At 40.1% G+C, this 22,365-nt stretch overlaps 1 protein-coding gene and 1 long non-coding RNA gene across 5 annotated transcripts; one reads left to right on the top strand and one right to left on the bottom strand.

The window, feature by feature from the left end:
* Positions 1-411: 411 nt before the first annotated feature.
* LOC137588204 (uncharacterized) lies at positions 412-3,332 on the bottom strand. Its single transcript, XR_011034030.1, has 3 exons — positions 3,015-3,332; positions 2,295-2,348; positions 412-528 (listed from the first exon to the last, which is right to left on the bottom strand). It is a non-coding gene; the product is annotated as an uncharacterized lncRNA (long non-coding RNA).
* Positions 3,333-3,645: 313 nt separating this feature from the next.
* Positions 3,646-22,056, top strand: aatkb (apoptosis-associated tyrosine kinase b). Of its 4 annotated transcripts, XM_068305132.1 has the most exons (13): positions 3,646-3,781; positions 5,234-5,375; positions 10,585-10,664; positions 11,331-11,449; positions 12,112-12,199; positions 12,835-12,968; positions 13,414-13,498; positions 13,746-13,867; positions 14,319-14,468; positions 15,176-18,722; positions 19,150-19,279; positions 19,383-19,589; positions 19,795-22,056. In XM_068305132.1, exons 2-13 carry the CDS (start codon positions 5,273-5,275, stop codon positions 19,821-19,823), a joined length of 4,794 nt encoding a protein of 1,597 aa, XP_068161233.1. In that variant the 5' UTR covers positions 3,646-3,781; positions 5,234-5,272; the 3' UTR covers positions 19,824-22,056. The 4 variants fall into 4 exon arrangements, with proteins under 4 accessions (XP_068161233.1, XP_068161234.1, XP_068161235.1 ...); XM_068305133.1 differs by lacking the exons at positions 3,646-3,781; positions 5,234-5,375; positions 12,112-12,199 and adding an exon at positions 8,420-8,619; XM_068305134.1 differs by lacking the exons at positions 3,646-3,781; positions 5,234-5,375; positions 10,585-10,664 and adding an exon at positions 10,683-11,167.
* The last annotated feature ends 309 nt before the right edge of the window (positions 22,057-22,365 follow it).

Raw genomic sequence — 22,365 nt, 5'->3', positions numbered from 1 at the left:
ATATAATGTGTCGTAGCATTTTATTTACAGCGTGAGATGCAACAAATCAAAGAAGCGAATGACCCTATATCAATATCAATATCAATATCAATATCTATCTATCTATCTATCTATCTATCTATCTATCTATCTATCTATCTATCTATCTATCTATCTATCTATCTATCTATCTATCTATCTATCTATCTATCTATCTATCTATCTATCTATACAGTATATACAGTATATATATATATATATATATATATATATATATATATATATATATATATATATATATATGCAATATATATATATATATTGCATATATTTATATATATATGTCTGCCTGCCTGTCTATCTATTTTCTTTTAAGTGTTATACCAGGGTTGTGAGGCTCAACCAATATTCTGACTGACTGCCACACTTAATGTCTCCTGTAGATGGCGCTCCACTGAGTGAACAGTCCTGGTCATCCTCTCTTGCTGTGGTGGCCATCTCCTTCTCGGGCCTCTTCACCTTCGTCTTCCTCATGCTGACCTGCCTCTGCTGCAAGAAGGGCACAATCGGCTTCAAGGTGGGCCGTTCATTTCAGCTGAAAAAAAAAAACTAATTCCAAAAGAAAAAATCTTTCTCTTTCCATGCTTAAGATTCATGTTGTTGAATGTGATATTGGATTCACTTGGATTCACTTGGTTATATTCACATAAAGATCTTAGACTTAGAAATCTTAGACACCATTATAGACATGCATGCACACAAATGTAGTCTTGATTCTACCTTCCTTTTGCCTGTGAGTTTTATTTCAAATGGACTTAACAGGAAAAATTCTATACAATTTCTGCAGCCATTTACACTCAAAACATGTGGATGGAAGAAGGTAGAAAAGCAGCCAAAGCTAGCAGAAGCTGTTTACAGAACAGTGGGAGGCCTGCAGCGTTTCAGGACCATCATGCGTCGTTGATTTAGACCACATTTCTTAGCAGTGTGTCGAAATGGGTCGCTGAGAAAATAGGACGAGGAGCAAGGATGAAGATGTGTGTTTGTCTTTGTTGTGTGAATGAGTAATGAGTAAGGAAAGTGTGTGTGTGTGTGTGTGTGTGTGTGTGTGTGTGTGTGTGTGTGTGTGTGTGTGCGTGTGTGTGTGTGTGTGTGTGTGTTATATATATGTTACTGTATGTTACTTTATATGATTCACTTGCTTTCATCACATTTCCTGAGCATGAAATGATGATAAACTTATATGTCTGTTTTGTTTTTACCATGACCTTGAAAGTTCTCCTTAGCATGTTGTGACCGAAGACTTGGCATATGCTAATGCTATTTTTTGTAGGGAGCTGCATAATTTGTGGGACATGTATGAAACAGTTCTGTGGTTGGGTCTAAATGTTATTCATACCGAAATAATAATATGACTTGTAAGTGTGAATCTCTTCCTGGACAGGATGTTTTTCTCTTTGGGAGATGGAGTTATTTTTTTATTTTACCAGCCAATGCCCTGGAATAAAATTTTGGTATTTGAAAATGTTGGAAGTTTCTCCAAACTTGGATATCACAGCTGCCAAACAAGAAACCGCTCCTTTCTTCTTTTCGAGTGACAAAGCTAGGCTATTTTAACAACTGTCAGAACAAATTTCAGCCATGTTTGTGGGTTTTTTTTAGGACATGACATTTTCCTTGTACTAACCAAAAATCTTTTGTGTCTAAATCTTTCCAGAAATAAAGAACTGCACTATCACAACATAATATAGTAATATTCTGTATTGAATTGTTAGGTTTAAACATACCCTCTCTTTGATGAAGTGTTTTCACAACATTTATATTTCCTACCTTGTTTTATTGGTACTTCAAATCAAATATTAGTACAATTATGTCTAAAAATAACTTCTTCTTTTTTTTTTACTAATGATTAGACATGCGAGCCCTTTTTCATTTATGTATTTTGTCTCAACAAACAAATGAAAATACTGACCTGACTTGTCAACAAAGCACTAATATATCAAAAAAGGGATTAGGGATTATTATTAAAACCCCTCCAGTCGCTCTTGATTAGAGTCTAGACCAACAGTAGTGACTGATAATAGAACCATAAGAATAAGTTAAATACGTTCTATGCATCTTGATGTGATGTTAGGCTACACATTAGAAATGAATGATCTCTTGAAAACATATAGTATTTATGATGTGCCTTATATCTGGTTTATATCATTACTGCTGGACCACCCAGCTTGGACCTGTCAGGGTGTGTCCAAAGAAGAGGCCAGGGTGGGAAGAAAAGGGGAAAAAAGAGAGCGAGGGCGTGAGGAAGGGCATACCCATGAGTCCACAGTGCATCCGCCCTCAGGGCCCCATCTGGAATTAGACACAGCCTCTCCCAGAACAGGAAGAAGGAATTTCAGGAAAAAAATCTGAGTCCTCACTGAATCTGGTTTAGTTTGGTTTTAGGGTTAAACCTTTCAGTAGCAGCATTTTCTGAATAATGAATAATAACAGCAATGCATGAACAAACGTGTACCTGTAAAATGGACAGCTTTATGACTTAAACCACTCAATTACCAAAATTTGTCATGTGTGCAAAATGTTATCTCTTGAGAAAATGTGGCTTTTTACTATTTTGCGGACCCACATACCAAAATGTGTTTGTCCCACTTACACTTGACCTAAATACAACAAGAAATAGTCCAGAAGTGGTCCAAATGTGGCAGCCACAACATGAACTACATACAGTACATACACACACTCATACACACATTTAAGTCAGATGATAACAGTGCACACACTATAAAATAGATTAATCCTGTAAATAACCACTTTATAAACCAAATGCAACATGTATGGTGATAATGAATGAGCTGCCCTCATTGTTTTGAATTATCTGTAAGAAAGCACATCCTAAATCCCAAAAGTTATTTATTTATATAATGTTAAATATCTTTTGATATACTTTTACAATTACTGAGAAATTTGTTTCCCTACAACAAATAAACTGAGGAGAAATGTTCTAGCCTTGCCAAACACATTCAAAAAGAAATCACCTGCAGAAAAAAATCAAATGTCTTCTTCTAGAATCAATTCACAGTCCTCCAGCTCTGGGTTCCTTACATCCCTGATAATTTTAAATCTCCTTTAAAGACGCGAGTGAGGCTGCGATGTAATATCTGGGCCAACGGTTGTGTGTATCTGTGTGTTTCCTTGGTTTATTGGGGAGGGAACTGCCCTCCAGATGTTGTTTGGATTTTGTGAGAGAAGAAAAAGAAAGGAAGTGAGTGAGTGATGTCACATGTATAGTATGTGAACCCCCTCACCCATTTCTCCCCTCTCTTCTCACATGTACTTTTCTTCCTCGCATTTTTGAGGAGGTTCAATTTCTCTCCTCCTTGTGAGATGACTGCAGGTTCAGTCTCGCCTGTAAACTTGGAGATGGTGCTCCTCCTTCTTCCTCTCTTTCTCCCACCCATTTTTGGTTTCCTCTCCCTCTATCCCTCCATCACCAGCAAATCCCAGGGACAGTCAGGGGTCAGCTACAAAGCCCCTTATCATCTTCTTCCTCATCTCTGGACTCAACAGTGAGACTCTCTGCAGAGTGACAATGCCTTTTCATGCAGCTGGCTCCACTACCTTCTTGCTGTCCTGCAATCATCATACAAACTGGAAGCTGGGGGGGGGGGTCCTGAGTGTATGTGTGTGTGTATCAATGTGTGTTTTATGGGTGTGTGTAAAGAGCAAAAATAATGATTGGTTTAAAAAGACCGAAGCTGAGGGCATTTGACATGTCATCCTCACTTGTGGACTTTGAGGACAGGTAAGATAATTTATTTAATTGGCAGGGGAGACATCTTGGGATGAAACAGGATGTAAGGGATACGCAAATATTTATCTGTAAAAATTTAAGAAGTTTACTAGCATCAGCAGTAAAAGTTATATCCTGCTTTTCTTTTATCAGCAAGTTTTTTGTTCTGTTAACCCTCCTGCTGATTGATCCACTGAGTCATACAAGCATTCTTTGATTTCATCTTCTCAAATCTGACCATTTTCTGACTTTGTCTTTGATTTTTATAACATTGTAACCCAGAAACCTTCTGTTCAGTGTTGCTTCCGTCACTTTTCAATAATTGTTCAGAAGCGATAAGAGATATCGTTGTTGCTCCTTGTGCATGTGTATTTGACTGTGTGTGTATCAGTGTATGTTTTGGTGACAGTTTGCAGAGAGTGAAACCACATGTAGATGGAGGGCATGCAAGGCCGTGTGAAGATTTAGATCTGAAGCCAAGGGAGTGTTGTGTGTATGTGCTCACATTCTTGTGGGACAGGGTGAAGTGAGAGATGGAGAGGTTGTGTGTGTGTGTGTGTGTGTGTGTGTGTGTGTGTGTGTGTGTGTGTGTGTGTGTGTGTGCGTGCGTGCGTGCGTGCGTGCGTGCGTGCGTGCGTGCGTGCGTGTGTGTGTGTGTGTGAGGGTTGCAGCAGGTCACATTTTTCCAGAGTTGGGACCCAGCTACTCTTGAACTCCTAACTAAGGGACTTTTATTCTGACATCCGGTCTGTAGATGGATGCAGCCAACTCCCTCTCCACTTCATCATCTGCTTTATCCTCTGGCGTGTCTCTACGCACAACAGAAGGAATCTGTTAATGCAGCCCAGATCTCAGTCTAGCAGAAAAGTCATGAAAAACCCTCTGTAACAGAACCTGCAGTGTGCTTCAAAGAGATTTTCAACTAGATCGTTCTAAAATATGCATCTGAAACACTATTTGACTTATTTCTTTATACTACATTGCACCAAAATTATAAATAGTAAATGACATGTTAAGATAAGTAAGTCTAGCTGCTTGATCCTAGAAAAAGCAGACATTGCAATTTATTTTGCCTCTGACATATTTCATATGGAAACACAAGACATTTCACTAGATTTACAGATTTACTGAAATGCATTATTCATTCAAAGCTGTACAGTTGATCATACGTTTGGGTACGAAGTCTGTTTTCTTCTAACGAAGCAAGTCCCAGACCACAGCTGGTTCTGTCCTTTGCTGCTCCCCCACTTTGCTTCTATATAATACATTACATTTGGCATTACTTTGTTTATACTTGTTCCTCATTGCAGTCAAATATAGCAGGTTACTTGAAGTTAATATGCAGCTACAGGTGCATCCTCAAGTCCTTACCTAACGTTGCGTGTTACCCAACCAGTTACCACAGTGATATGAGCAACCTGTTCTTTTACTCTGTCTTCATGTATCTTTACATCTGTTTTCCAGGAATTCAAGAATGTGGACAGGGAGGAGTATCATGCAGATATGTCCACTTTGGCCTCGCCGGCCTCCCAGGCCAGCCCAGATGTCTATATCCTTCCTCTCACTGAGGTGTCTCTCCCGGTGGCAAAGCAACCAACTCGATCAGGTGAACTAATAAAGTGAATTGTTTTTTAAATCAAATTTTGTACGGCCAAGTAGATGTCAGGGTGAAGTTTTGATTAAAAAAAATCTACATTATTCACATCCTGATAATATTTCCATAGCACAGTCATGAAAAACAGTCAGTCAGGCAGTCATTTTCAGATTACCACCGCTATATCCGCACACACTCATTCCTACGGGCAGTTTGGAATGGCCAATCAACCTGAAGCGTATGCTTTTGGAGGTGGGAAGAAGCCGGAGAACCCACGCAGACACGGGGAGAGCATGCAAACTCCGCACAGAGCGGGACTCCAACTCGAGTCCGCCTTGTTGTAAGGCAGCAGCGCTAACCACTGTGCCACTATGCCACCCCATGAAAAACATTTATATAGAATTGTACAAGGTTATGATGGGGAAATATCGATTTTCCAAAAGGTAGTCATTGTACCACTCAGTAAAAATCTGCAGCACATTTCAAAGAAAATTTATTGATGCTGACAGGGAAATAATATGAAATAGATGTTCAAAGAATATCCAATCATGACATCACTTTTGACAGTTTGTCAGACTTTTATAATCTGTGGTTTCAGTCATTTGCTATAAACTGATGCAAGCCTTGCAATAACTGTGTAAAAGTCCAAGAGCATTACACATGCACTTACATTTCAAGGGTGTGATAGAGAGCTGTGTATTTGGAGTTAGTCTAAGTCTGTCCCTCGAGCAAACGCTGTCCCAGTGCTGGCCCAGTCATTCGGGCCTCCACCTATCCCACAATACCTCACTGCAGGTCCCCACAGAATGAACTCTTTAACTTTTGCTCTCCCACAAACATCTGCTTGTTGCATAATCACGTCCAGGCAGCCAGCCTACACTGCTGCTCACTGGAATGTCAGGCATGCGAGAGCACAAAACCCCAGTAAAGATATTCCTCTTTCACTCTGTCCCGTTCTCTCTCCCTTCCATTTATTAACAATGGTCGTGGTTGTGCGTTGATGAGCTGATGATGCCTGATAAACTTATGACACTGGGGTGAAGTGAGACTAAATGCATCATGCCCATGTAGTTAACCCAGACATCAGTCAGCCTCAAAACTCAAGTAGGAGTTATTGTGAGCAGTGGTTTGAGTTTTACATTCCTAGAAGAATAGATAACTGTTACAGGATTTTTTATTTTTTTGCTTGGGAGATCATTTCCAGTTGTTTAAGTTTTAGAAGTACAGTATGTGTTTTCTCAGTGTGTTCGGTTTACATATGTGTCAGTGGACACATGGTAGAAAATATTTCCCCACCCATATAACAACATATATCTGCATGACCTGATAGCACAAAGTGTGAGTGAGACACATGTTTCTCACTATATTTTGTGATTTGGGAAAAGTTACCTTTTAAAGTTTGTCTTATGTGAATAATAGAAACCATATGGTAATGACAGCAGTCAGGGATTCATTACGTTCAGCACTGCCTCACCCAGTGACATCATCTGAGGACATAGATTTTTGTTTTCCATGAGAACTGGTTTGGCTGAAGCAGATCTGTCTTACTCATCAATTTACTAATGCATTAAATGTTTGTTTTTTGCTTTTTAGTTTCAATCCACAATTTTAATCAGTATTGTTCTTCAATAAACATATTAAAGTACAATAAAATGTTAAGCTGAAAACAATGAAGAAAGGGGTTGAAAGAATAGAAGGATAGGGAAAAGTTGTTAAAACAGCAGAGGGGTGAGGAAAATGAAAAATGTCTTACAGCTGCCTTCAAGCAAATAAAATTTGCGGATTTTGGGTTTCAAATTTGCAGAGATTTTTGAGAGATATGGTATCCTGTACATAGAGTTGAAAGACTTGGCAACCATGAGAAAGTCTGCTTACTTTCAACAAATGTTCCCATCTCCTCTCCCATTCTTTCGAGCACTGGGGCTGTCAAAAGAATTCACGAATAGGTGGAGTTCCTCATGAACCCCAGTCCTGTAAGTACTTGGATCAGTCCATGGCGTGGACCCCGGGACGCACCCATATGCAGCTGTTCTGTTCTGCAAAGACCACTTCAGCTCCCACCCACTCTGAGAAGACATGCGAACACTACACAGATGTGACAGCACAAATACAGTATATTAATCTCATGTTTGTGTGATTTCCTCATCTTGAGGGCATACAGTGAACGTGTATTGTATGCGTTTTTCAGAAAAACACTTTCAGATCTGCTGAATAACGTCACTCAATAAGTCTGACACACTCTAAAGTGTCCCCATGCTGATATTTTTTTAGTGACTAACCCAACAAAAATCGGCAACATGCCATAAGTGAATGTAAATTTCTGTCCATGGACGGCACTACAACCAGTGCCTCACCAGCACCCTGCCTGGGACGCACTGGACTGAATGGGCAAAATGGGAATTCCATTAGGCTCTGAGTGATTCAGCCGCTGTGCATCCCACTGAAGACTTCCTGGCTACTATAGCAGTAAAGCCAGACACATTCAGACAGAGGTGCTTATCGACAGCTCACAGCTAAGAAAGCACCAGACAGTGCTGTCAAATAGAAACTGAGTTAGTGCATTTGCTGTAAAGAAATCAGAGTTCTTACTAGATGTAAGCAGTTTGCGCCCCCCCCCCCACACACACACACACATACACACACTTATATGTTGAATGGATAGTTGTACCGAAAGACTGTTGTTGCTAAATTACTGACATTTGTAATTTGGACTCAACGTCCAACCATTATTCCAGCATTATGAATATTTGAGGCAAAAACAATGACATAGGTAAGACCCATTGCTCGTCACAGTTATTGTCAAGCTGGTGGATAATAGCCGCTGTCTGTGTGTGCTAGCTGGTCCTAACTGGTGCCATGCTGCCCAGAGCAGCAGGACAATGGTGGTTATTCTGCACAGCACTGGAGAGAGCGTGAGTGGGTGTGAGGAATGACGAGTCTGGGGAAAGAGACAGGGGTGTCCAATATGGCCTCCACACAGTAGCTGGACTGTGTGGACTGGAGGGGGAGGACATCACTACAAAGATGTATCTGTGTGTCTGTAGGCCCAGATCCGTCATTGTGGGAGATATGGCAAGAATGAGATAGATGGTGAGAGGTTAGAGATGGAGGGGCAAAGAGGTGGATGTCATCAGTCCTGTTTCATTTGGCTGAGCTGGAACATTACAGTCAGGCGTGTTCATCAGCCAGGACGGACTCAGGTCAATCAGGGAATGCTGACAGAGATGCATCAGTGGTTTGGAGGACAGTCGGACAGGTTGGTGCCAGAGTCATCTCAGCATAATCTAAGAACAGAGTTACATTTGTTTACTCAGGGACCATGGATAACATCCACTCACATGTTCAAATATTTCATTATTGACAGTTTTAACAACAATTGATTGGACAGACATTGGATTCTACTAATGACCCTGAGTATGGTTTGTTCTGTCATTGTACTGCTATACAAGTGCATTTTTTATTCTCTATCACTGATTCATACAATGTACGGTTTCTTCATTTCTAAAATAATTGCGTCCTTTGCGTCCTTCATCCGTTAATATGTAATAATAGAATTGGTCCCAACATCAAAGTGGGGCAAAATCATCAAAATAATAGTAATTCTAAATCTATTATCAATGTTTGTTTATTAGTCCTATTGTGGTGTTTAAAAGTATGTTGATGTATAAAGAAACATGTTGGCTTAGCAGACTTGAGTCTGCATTGCATTCTTTTTGTTTAGTATGAAAGCCATCTAATTCTGAATACAGAATAGACTTGATGTGTCTTTTTATTCAATCTGTCAGCATCTGATTAAATTACTAAATGTAATGAAGGATGACATGCACTTCAGTGTCATTCTTTTCTCTGGCACAAAGAGAAAACCACACAGAAAATGTAGAAGGAAATCAGACTGACAAGCTTTTCAGTTAAACAACGGCTAAAGTTTTGCAAATATTTTTTTTCCAGTTTTGTGTAATAATCGTCTATGTTAAAAAAAAATTTTGTATTGCAGCCAATTTACACAAAAGAAAAAAATCTAATGAATTATTATACTGAGATTTTTCAAAAACTAGTAATTTTGTATGACCAGCTGATGAATAATTACAATTTAGCACTTTTGGAGGAAGCTTAATATCAATCTGAGCCCCAATATTGTATTATACAATATATATATTAAGGGGCAGCAGTGGCTCAGTGGTAGAGCAGGCCATCCAATGATTCAAGATTGGCGGTTCGATTCCCGCTCTCACCGAGTAATTTGTCGTTGTGTCCTTGGGTAAGACACTTTACCCTCCTTGCCTCCAGTGAGGCACTTGTTGGTGTGTGAATGTGTTTGATTGTTCTGGTGGTGGCCAGAGGGGTCGTGGGTGCAGATTGGCTGCCACACCTCCGTCAGTCTGCCCCAGGATGCTTTTAGCTTACCATCAACAAGTATGAATGAGGAGTGAATGAATAATGGATCCAATGTAAAAGCGACTTTGAGTGTCAAAAAAAGTGCTATATAAATCTGATCCATTATTATTATTATTATTATTATTATTATTATTATTATTATTATTATTATTATTATTATTATTATTATTATTATTATAACCATGGCATAGAAGACACAAAAGCATTTTCTCATCAATTTTAGATTTCCTGTCCTTATCAAATAATGACTGACAAAACTTTTTACATCACATTGGAGGGAATGGATTTCAGTATTTCAATGATTGCACAGGAAACTAAGATAAAAAAAATCCGAGTCATGTTGTCGTTTTCACTATTTTAATTAGAAAAATGCTATTCATTTCAAGCACTGCGAATAAGATAAACTAGCCTCAGTAAACACTAAAAGCAGTAGAGCAGATGTCTTGTACACAGATCGCCCCAGCAATCAATTGATCGAATCCCGCTCCCGCCAGGATATCCCCAGAGTGTGAGCTGACGGTGGGAGGTGTCAGCTCACCTCCCAGCCATTGCGGAGGCACCCTTGAGCAAGGCGCCATCCCCCCTACAAGCTGCCCAATCGGGGCACATTCTGAAAGCCGCTGCCCGTCACTCTGCCTCCCGATGTGTGTAGTTTGATGTTGTGTACTAACTGCATGCTTACAGGCTTCCCACAAGTGCTTTACATAGGGGCAAAAAAGGCATTAGAATAACATAAAAACAACGTAAGAAAACATACATAAAAACATGTTATTCATGTATAACATGTAATCATTAACACTGTCTCCTCTTTCTTCTGTACCTTCAGTCCAACTATTCAAATCCACAGATCTTGGCCGCCACAGCCTTCTCTACCTGAAAGAGATTGGGAATGGCTGGTTCGGGAAGGTAAGCTAACAAGTGACACCTCAGTATCCATAAGTTCCTGCTGGTGTGTTTGACAGTAGCTCCCACTATCCCTACAGCTAGCTGTAGGTAGATGACAAGTAGCAGAAGTGAGTCAGGTAGATGACAAGTAGCATAAGTGAGTCTCACATCATGAATGTTAGATCTTGCTGTGATCCCAGTGGTGTTTGGTTTAGGGCCAGTTAAGAAATGGTTGACATGCTGTGTTACCTGTAATATGTTTGTATTTGATTCATGTGCGTCTGGATTCTGCTTGTCCCAAAGGGGAAAGACTCAAACCCTGAGAATAAATTCTACACTGATGAAAATGTCAAAGTAGTAGCCCTTCACCGCAGGCTGAACCATGTGGTGTGGTATCTTGTTTTTACAAGCGGATAACATGTTGTCATTCTATCTCTCGCCCCCTCTCCCATCTTTGTTTGCTTTTCAACTCATACTATTCTCTTATGATGTCCCTCCACTCCATTCCTCTGTGCCTTGACTGGGTATGTCATCTGTAAATGTGTTTGTCTCTTGCTGAATTCCTGCTCAACTACCGTATGTCTCCTTGTCTGTCTGATCACTCCATACTCCATACTGAATGGTTGTGTTTGGGAGTAAATGTTGGTCTATCTGCTCAATACATATATGTAATCTCTACTGTTTCAGGTTCTCTTGGGGGAGGTGAATACAGGTATAAATACCTCCCAAGTGGTGGTGAAGGAACTCAAAGCCAGCGCCAGCGTGCAGGACCAGATGCAATTTCTGCAGGAGGCACAACCTTACCGGTACAAATCACCCTCTGTCACGTGTTTGTATGTTTGGATTTTTGTGTTTCTATCATCGATGGGAAGGCAACTCATCAATGTATAGAAATACTATTCTAATAAACTATTTCCACTAGTGGGAAAATTTCCACTATTCCACATGCAGAAATTTTAATTCACATGTAAAAAAGTTAAATTGCATGTTAAAATACTTCATGGGCAGTGAGGTAAATGTCATGCAGCTTATTTTGAGCCAAGTCAAAAATCATGAATCAGCAGATTGGTCTACGTACCAGCGAAAATGATGGCGTTAGGGAATATCCTTCCCAAGTGTGGTTTTTTTTTTTAGAAGACTGTAATTAAAGAGGAAATATGCAATTAAATTAAAGAAAAACACAGGTTAAAAAAATCTGAGATGGTATAAAAATTCAATTTTTCTATCGTCTTAACTCAGGTTATAAAGAGGTTGTGTTGCATGTTCTTGAGTGTATCCTGCTAACACTTGTTTGTGCTGTGCACTTCAATGTCTCCTGTTAATATCTGCACTTGTCTGTGCTCTGTACTTCTTCCTCGTTAATTTTCTATGTTGATATGTTTTGACACCTAAAACTGTGTTACAACTCACTGTCTGTCCTGTGCTGTACTATAATCTCATGCTTTCACCCACCCACTCTGCTCTCCAGTACCCTCCAGCATCATGCTCTGGTGCAGTGTTTGGCCCAGTGCACTGAGATCACTCCCTACCTGCTAGTGATGGAGTTTTGTCCACTGGTGAGTAACCAAATCCACAGGCCAAGGGTGGGCAGAGGAACTCACGGTGTTCAAGGAACACATCAAGGATTTTTAATGGCATAAAAAAATGGCTGTGGCCAAAAGTACTATTGATTTAATATTAGTTTGTTCAACATTTGATGTTTAATGAAATAATCATATAATAATTTGAAATTGAGCAGAAAGACATTCACTCATGAATTTTTCTGCTGATAACTATCATTAATAGATTTATCCTTGGTCTATAAAGTGTTAAAGTTATCAAAGATACCTGTGACAAAATGATAAAGAAAAAATAAAATGAATAAAACGACTAATCTCTTTTTGAGGAATTAATCAACTGATCATTGCAACTCTCTTAACCAGTGATGACAGAAAATGCTCAGTCTGATATTGCAATCATAGACTCCAGAGGAAGAAGAAAGGGAATGAAGGCTTTGCCAATGCTTGGTTGTTTTTTAATTAAAGTTCAAAAATATTTATTATTCCCCCACATAGACAAAGAAATTTTTTGTTAATTCACCAGTTTTACTCTCCTTCAGCTATCAGTGGGTGTTACTTCTGCTATTACAGTACGACAACAAGAATTATCTCTAGTGGTCAGATATTGTAACATATTTATGTCTTGTCTATAGGGGGATGTGAAGGGGTACCTCCGAAGCTGCAGAACTTCAGAAACCATGACCCCTGAGCCATTGATTCTTCAAAGAATGGCTTGTGACATCGCCTCGGGACTCTTGCACTTGCATAAGCATAATTTCGCACACAGGTATCCACCTCTAAATATCACAAAATTAAAAAAAATAATATAATGACGTTTCACCCAGTATTTATCCTGCCGTGGTGGGTTAAATCCTTTTTTTTCCCTTGTTGGTTGCTTCCTGGAACAATATCCTGATGCTGCCTGAGTACTCCTCACAGACTCCAGCATCAGTGATTTTGTTGCAGGCGGTGACCCCTCAACTCCACAACATCTAAAACATCCACTCTGCAGCACTTTCCGAGAGACGAGCCAATGTTGACACGTGTCTTTAAAGATAAAAAGGTTTAATGTAGGCCTAATTTCTTTAAAAAAAATTGTTATGCATGAAACGTTTTTCAATATTTTTGTGCGTCAGGAATATGTCCTGCAGTCTTCTGTTTTGTAAATAATGAAGAACTGTAACAACTACTTGTGCCTCCTCCACCTCCCCTGCCTCCGTTTTTCTCACCAGTGACATAGCTTTGAGGAACTGCTTGTTGTCTGCTAATGTCTCGGTAAAGATTGGAGATTATGGTCTGTCCCACACCAAGTATAAGGTTCGTTCAACACACAAGAAAAGCAACCATGCAACCAAATAATAATGTAAAGGGCTTCAGTTTGCAAATAAATAATTAATAAGTTCAGTATATATGCTTAAAATGAAGAAAGAAGTAGATACAGTAAGAGAAGGAGTTAATTCAGGCTTATTTTAGCTCGAAGATGATCAACAACCAAACAAAGACAGTGTGATTCTCTTCCATTCTGCTGTAAGAGTGTGTACATTTTATCCATCCTTCCTTTTAGGATGACTACTATGTGACTTCAGATCAAATGTATGTTCCGTTGCGTTGGATTGCTCCAGAATTAGTAGATGAGGTGCATGGAAACCTGCTGGTGGCTGAGCAGACCCAACAGAGCAACATGTGGTAGGATTAACATACATACCATTGTTTTTGACATGTAAATATATTTTTCATTTGTTTAATATCTTAAAGTTAGAGGCTTGGATATAAGAGGAAAAAATGGCTAACTCCTTTGTTTGCGAAGCATGTTATATTTTCGTATTTTACTTATTTCAAAGTAGAATAAATTGGGCCTTGATTCTACTTCTTTGCCTTCAGAAATGAAAAGACTATGAATTTTTAACCATTGGAGAACTGTTTTCAAATTCAGCTTGGTTAATTTCCGGTATGCTCGTATTATGCTAATCAAAGAATGGAAGGAGGCCTTGGCTGTAAAAAGAAACACATGAGTAAAATGACAAACAAAGATTGCCTCAAGACCATGTCTAATATGTATTCATAGAAGTAATGACACATGGTACTGAATGCTGTTTTATGTTTCGTTATCTAATGTCCATGGTATCCTGTATCTTAGGTCCCTGGGTGTGACTATCTGGGAGCTGTTTGAACTGGGCAACCAGCCCTACAGACATTACTCTGATAGACAAGTCCTGACTTATGCCGTGAGGGAGCAGCAGCTGCGATTGCCCAAACCACAGCTCAAAGTGCCCCTTGCTGAGCGCTGGTGAGACACACAATTACACATTTAGAAAAGCATTGATACTAAATTAAAGCACAAAGTGAAGAAAAATACAAATAAATTCGCATGGATTCTCATGTCTTCTGCTGCCAATTCTTATAAAACATTTGACCTGTTTTCCCTTTGTTGTTATTAGGGTAAGGGGTCAAATATGGCCAGATCTGATTAATAGAGTACAATTTTATATCTTGTGTCTGCGACTGAATGCTTTTCTTTAGATTAAAAAATGTTTGTAGTTATATATCAGGAAGGCAGTACTATAGAATAATTTGCACAAGCTACCATTCAAAGCATTCATCTAGGTTTTTTTAACTTATGTTTTGTTAAGTTGAAAATTGTAAAAGTTCCATCATAATTTTATTCTATTCTTGAAGAGTGTGATTAATTAAAGATGAATATTTTTTGTCAGCCTTTATTAATATGAGACACAGTCAGCTATGGGGACAACGGAATTAAGAAAAGGGGGAAAGGAGGATGACATGTGCCATGTGACCAATGCTAGGAAATGATCCCAAAGACTGAAGCTTTCGTATAATGGGTGCACATTGTATTAGCTGATCTTAATGTGGCCCTTATCTCGTGACTATGCAAACAAATAAAAATCAATGACTTCCAATTGTCCATTTTGATTTTGACTTTAGAGAAGCTATGCATATCAGATTTTCTATTGGTCTTATGTTTGTGCTTCACAGGTATGAGGTGATGCAGTTCTGCTGGCTCCAGCCTGATCAGAGACCCAATGCAGAGGAGGTACACTTATTGCTTAGCTATTTGTGTGCCAAGGGAGCCAGTGAAGCAGAGGAAGATTTTGACAGGAGATGGAACTCTTTGTGTCCCAATACTGGATTCAACAGCCACCGTGGTGCCTCGGCATTGTCCCAAGATCACCCCACTTCAACCTCGTCCTCATTCCCACTGCTTGAGCAATTTTCAGCTGGTGATGGCTACCACTCAGAGTCTGGGGATGATATACTAACAGTTACCGAGACCAGTCATGGCCTAAACTTTGAATACAAGTGGGAGCAAGCCAGATCTAATCAGTCATACAGAGGGTCAGACTCATCTGCTACTCTGGAGCAGGTTGGTCATCATTGTCAGGAAGTATTTTACCCTCCTGGTGGCATCATGGGAGGTTGCCCAATGGAGAACCACAACCATGTGGTGTCTCCATCATACTATCGATCAAAACATCTACATGCTGCAGGAATTCTTCCTGTCCTCACTGCCCATAGCCCCTCAGTGAACAGTGAATACTACATCCGCATTGAAGAACCTATAGACTGTAACATTGATCCAGATTATACAATGTCCTCTTACAGCCCAGACTACCAGGGCAGCAACGGGAGCTTTCTAACTGGCAGTGCAGACTCAGGTGATTGTATGGGCTGCCCATCACAGGCCAAGAACATGGGTCCCTATTGGTCAGCGGACATCCATAAGGCAGATGTATATGATTCCAATGACTCAAGTCCAGCTATCTCCCTCACAATGGAGCCCCTTTTAGGGCAAGTGTCAGACCACAGCCCCATACATCCCTGGGAGACTAGTCACTATGTGTCATATAAAGACAGAGATGGTGGCTATTACTTTGAACACTCACCTCCATTGGGGATAGATCATTATTTGATGAGGGGTGAGGTTGCCACTGAGCAACATCGGGAAAGCTGGGGTTCCAGGAGCCTGCGCCAGGCCTTGGGTGAGTTAGAGCACCCACTAGGTATAACATCCTCTATGAACAGTCCACCTCCACAGGTCTACAGAGACACATACCTGGACACAAGTGAGACCTCCATCATAGGGAAGAATGTGACAGGGGGCTACTATGACATGATGGGCTCCCTGAGGAAGACAATGCCCAGCCACACCAGGCACAATGGCCACTCTGTAAGTATCAACATGGAGACAGAGGGAGCACTGTTCAGCAAGCACAAAGACAGTGATTCAGAGGAGGAAGAGGAGTACATATACGTTGAGAGGCACAACTGCAACACTTGGCCTTCAAAACACAGCCATAGCAATGTGAGTCGTCACAGACGTGCAAGCCATAGTTCCAAACGAGATGCGTATGTAGATTTTCACTACACAATGCCAAGCACAGACATTGAAGACTCGTGGCCTGAGGAGCATACCCTCACCTTCCACTCGCTACCTAAACCCATTGGCTATCTTGAGCCCCACCAGGCCAGAGATAACAGTGCTTGCCTTAGTTTGAACACACATCACTCAATGGTATCCTCAGACAACTGCAATGCCTATGTCTATCTGTCCCGTGATGTTGAGACACAGATGCCAGCATCCGGAGAATGCTGCCACTCACACTTTGTTGACCCACTTACAGGCTTGTTCGTCAGAAACAACAGCTACAGTCACAACTACAGTCACAGCAACTACATCTGTGATAAAGTTGTTGGCGTCCCAAGCAATGAAGAGATGATCAATCTGTCACCAGCTCCAGGGGGTCCAATTGTGGCGAAACCCACCTCCATACAGGCAGAGGACAGTAGAGAACAATATGTCGACCTTACATTTGATGACACACCATTCAAAGAAAATAGGGAAGATATAAACAAAGAAAATCCAGTAATGCTGAAACCAGTGGAGCCTAAAATAGATGAGGTGACACTGACAATGAAAAGCACTCCTCCTCCCCCTGACAACACGCATGTGATGGTGGCCTTCACAGATCCACAGTCAGATCTGAGTAACACTGGCGATAGTGGAGTCGACCGAGAAGGCTCCAGTGTGAGCCTTGTGGACATCCTTGATTGTAGCGAAAACGATGAGGATGATGAAATCACAGATGATTTCACTGATGTTACTTCAGGCATCTTTGCTGATGAGTCTATTGAACTGAATGCTTCACCTGCCTTAAAGTCACTACAGAAGCAGGTGGGTACACCTGATTCAATGGATTCCATGGATCTGCCATCGACATCTGGGTCTTGTGATGGTTTCAGCCCTGTGTGCTCCCATCCCAAAGCTATGGACAGTGGCTATGACACAGAAAACAATGAGAGCCCTGAGTTTGTACCCAAAGAGCCTCATGAACCCCGTGAACAACCTCTGGTAAAGTCTACCCTTGAAACTTGTCTAGAGGAAGACAAAACACAAAAGGAGCAAGGAGTCAAGCCTAAAGCAGTGCCTGCAGAGGATGAACTATCGTTGGGTGAAGATTTGGTCATGGGATCTTCACAATCAGGAGACCACATCCTTTTACCACTGAGCGTGACGACTCCATACAGAGACTCTGCCTACTTTTCAGACTATGAAAATGAAAGACAGTCAAGGGATGAAGGAGAAGAACTAACAGAGAGTGTCAGAGCTGAAGAAAATTATGAACAGGAACAAGGAATGGGAGAAGAGAAGTGTGAGATAAAGAATGAAGAGCAGGAAGAACTACAAGATAGTATAGCTATCAAAGGCATACAACTTGAAATAAGAAACTTATTAAATGAAGAAATAGACTCCTCCTCACCACAAGACTTAGAGGCATACTTGACAGAACAGTGCAGCCAGGATGAGGTATTGGGGCTACCTCCTGAGCACTCTGACAGTGCTTCAATAGCAGAGGGTGGTCTGGATGAATGGCCATCTCAGGAAGAGAGTTCATCCCTCGGAGATTGGGCAGCGGAGGTGGTGGGTGCAATGGAAGAAGCACTCGGTGCCCTGAATGTAGATCGTATCTCTAATGTCAAGGTTGAGGAAGACGAAGCGGAAGACATGAAGATCTCTGTTCAAGATGTAGAAACAACTAAAGTTAATGTGACAACAGCCATCAAGATGATTCAAAATAAGCCATTTGGGAAATCTAGTGAAATTCCATACACCTTACCTAAAGACGAGGTGGCATTGCAGCTCACAGCAAGTTCCAGACGTTTTTCTTCCTCCAGTCCTCCATCTTCTTCCACTTCTTCTCCTGCACCCCTTGCAACAGAGGGCCAAGGGCCTCCAGCTGATGGGGAAGAGGCTGATGAGGAAGATGGTGACACTGATGACAGTGATGAGTCAGATGAGGAGTTGCGATCCTACAGTGTGCAGGAACAGAGTGGAGGAGAGGATAGTGAAGAAGAGTATCACCCAGTGCCCATTGTGGTGAGTGACGACAGCGAAGCCCACAAGCTGCGAAGCCTCCTTAAGATGCCAATAGCCCTGACAAAAGAAAACCTTGAGGGGGAGCTTGAAAACAAGAAAAAGACTGTGTCGTTTTTTGATGATGTCACTGTCTATCTGTTTGATCAGGTGAGCCTCAGTATTTTGAAGCTGTTTGATTCATTGAACTACTAGAGAAACCTTGAATAGTCACTGTATTAACAATATAATAACAATTCAGGTTCAAAATCTAGGACGTAGTGGCATCTAGTGGTGAGGAATACCCCTTGCCTCAACTCTTCCTTCCAAGAAATTACACTCAAACTGGACTTACATTTACACAAAGGATAAATTGACTTGTGGTTAATTCTGAATTTGCTCTCTGTGAAGTATGTTGTTTGCCTATGTGCTAGCAATAACAATTTTAATGGCCATTGATATTTTGCCATTGGTAGAGAAGTACACCTGGTTTGATGTTTGGCTTCTCCTTAATGTCATCTTATGTACCTGACTCACCTATTCAGTTCCATCAGATGAGCCATTCTCTTTTTTTCCTGTTTGATAAAAATACCACTAGGAAAGCCCAACCAAGGAACTGGCTGAGCATGGTTTCCTTATTGGAGCAGAGGGTCAGAGCCTACTTACCAAATCACAAGATAGGACTAATGCCTCAGATGATTCTTCTGATGGAAACATCTCAGAGGAAAGTAAGTACACAGACACAGTTCGTTATTTTAATATCACATTGTAGCAAATACAAGCATGTTTGAGCCTGTTTTCTGGACATATTTTATTATTGTCTCTTCCCAGGTGGAGGGTATGAGTGGGAAGATGAATTCCCCCTGCTTCCTCTGCCAACATCCTCAATGGCATCTGACTCTCCGCCACCCCGCTCCATCCCCAAAGCTCCAGACCCTAAACCAGTTTTACAGTTGTCCCGCTTCACTGTCTCCCCCTCAAATGTGTCCCGTTTCTCCATCACTCACATTTCTGACTCTGATATGGACTCCATAGGAGGTTTGTCTAACTTTTGATTGTTAGACATAGAAAATTGTTGTGATTTGAATTGACTAGGTGAGGTCTTCTGGATTTTCTCAGGACACAAGAGTATATATTTCTGTAATGTTTGTTTCTAATTTACCATCAAATACTTCAAATAAGATGCCAAATGTTCTGTAAAAATTACTTCATACTAATGCCTGCTCTTTTCTGTTTAATGCAGGAAGTAGCGAGGATGGGGACAAAGAATAATGAGCTGCCGCTACTTACTGCTTCTCTGCGACAATGACTTGGCCTGCTAGCATGACATCTGATTTATTTTTAAGTCAGGTTTTAGAAACACAAAACAGTGCCTCTTATAACCTGTGGACACTTTTAAAGGTCTTTCTTACCACATTGTAGGACTGGCCTGAACTGTTTTAAATACTGATAAGAATATAGTTAATATATAAAATTCTGAAAATATATATACTGTATGTATGATGTAAAGACTATATGAAAGCAGGGGAAATTTGTATGTTGAATTCTACATATTTTTCAGATCAAAGAAACAAAAAAGAAAGGACCAGACTGTGGAACACATTGTATTTGCCACCACTTTCACTTCTTTATTTATTGAGGGTAACATGTGTGTGTTGAACCATCTGGAGAAGGGAGCTATAGTTGAGCTGTGATGTCAACTTTTTAACAGGCAACAGCAACTTCGATCAAGTCTACAGTGCTCCACCGACTTGCTACTTCACAGGAAACAGCTTCTTTTCTCTTAACAAATATCAACAAGAAGCCTTGAGATATCGTTTGTGACATAATGTGAATATTTGGGTTCATGCAGAGACAAAGGACACTAGTGTGACAGATGGAAGCAAAGGGATTTTTTTCATAGGTTCTCGTCTTCATGTTCTGTATCTGGACCACCACTGTTCCATTTTAAATGACTATGTGACTCATTGTTGCTTCAAAATTGAGTCCCAGCACTGCTATCACAAACAACCCTCCTTTGTTGTAAATCAGGTACAACTTTGTCATTAAAATGACAAGAAATGTAACCCTTCTTAACAGGTTTTTCAGATATTACAATGCATGATATCAATGTCTGTAAGAATTTACCTGGAGACAAGGAATAGCTATTTTTCTCTGACTTGCAGTAGAGACAAACACATTGTAAAGGAAATCCATTATCACAGTATAGTAGACATTTAAGATTTCAACACAAACACACCAGTTCTGAAATATTGGTATGGGCCAGTAGGGGTGGGCAATATAGATGTAATCCGCAATATTATATGTAATGTTATATTTCAAGCTGATGCTCATATAATGGCCAAAGTGTCTGCTATGAAGTTATATACCCAGTAAAAAACATTCTTCATCAAATTGATCCTGCAAATTAAATGTTGTCAGAAATCAGTAATGCTCAAAATATGCTCAAAATAAATTTAAAAAAACAACAACAATATTCATATGTTCTTCATTCAAGGGTCTCAACACATTGCCCATCCCAACTGGCTAACATATCAACATACATACCTCCCAATAGTAGACCGTGGATGCTGGATTATATTTTTGTCTGCACAGAGCTTAGTCTGTAAACATGTGCTTGTGCTTTTGTAAATCAGCACATTATACATGCAGTATTTCTGCCTATTTCCTATAGCTTCTGCCAATTTCTACCATGTTATCTATTTGTAAGAAAAAGGAAAACAACTCCTGGACACAACTGTTACTGTCATTGGCTGTATGTTCTCCATACTGAGCTTTTTATGGAACCAGTTTTGTACTATGGTTCTGGTTTTAGATGCTGAATTGTTGACCCTTTTTCAAATTTCCAAGAAAAAAAATGTTTGTTGTAAATGATTATAATTTAGGACATTTGCATATAAATCTGAGCTCTAAAGGGAAACAGTAACAAATTGATTGAAATCAATTCAGTGTTAATCTTATTTTTATGATCAGCTGGATGAAAATACTAAGGATGATCATGAAATGTCATAATACTTGGTGTTAAAGTATATAGGAAGGTGTATTTGATGAGTTGCTGGTATGGAGGGTGCCACCTTTGACTCCAACTTACAATCAACCTGCAGTGTATTATGTGTTTGTTTGCCTTTCTTGGCTTTAATAGTCTGTAACACTTTAGCATAGAATCATGTAAACGGCTGTACGTAATATTTTTGTATGTCGACAAGAACTACTTTAAAGAGTATTAATGTGTCGTACCTGTGGAGCAGGAAGAGTTAGAAAAATATGTCTCTAATGTTTACTGTTGCCAAAGAGATGTTGTGTTGTGGTCCAGGGGCAACAGTTGGTGTTTTCTTTTTTACCCCCGAGTGCAGACAGAGAATAGGAACATTTCAGCAGCTTTCACCTGGTCGTTAAAAACTTGCAGGTGAAGTTTTGATTTGGGATTCTGTCAGTAACATATGCCCCTGTACTGGTCACCTCTTTACTTTCTGTACCTCTATATAAATAAAGTCTGTTTTACACATCTTAAGTACTTTTTTATTCTTTTTTCATTGTCTTAAAAGAAAGATATTGGTGCTGGAGAACAGAATTCATGTAAAGCATTGCTTTGTAACAGAGTAAAGAATAAACATGGAGGTTAAAGGGAAAATAGTTGCAATGATGAGTCATGTACATGTTTTATTTCCAATGTATTTTCCTTTCTTATGTCTTTCTTGTTTATATGTCAATGCATAATGAGCATTAGAGTCCACACAATTAGCTTGCTAAAAGCTTCTGTGTCTGACAAAACTCAAGACTTCAAAAGCATTTTGAATATACTTGAAATGTGCTC

Source organism: Antennarius striatus, chromosome 21 (assembly GCF_040054535.1).
Source record: "Antennarius striatus isolate MH-2024 chromosome 21, ASM4005453v1, whole genome shotgun sequence".
Lineage (NCBI taxonomy): Eukaryota > Metazoa > Chordata > Actinopteri > Lophiiformes > Antennariidae > Antennarius > Antennarius striatus.
The sequence above is the reverse complement of the archived record's forward strand: the minus strand, read 5'-3'. Positions and strand labels throughout refer to the sequence as shown.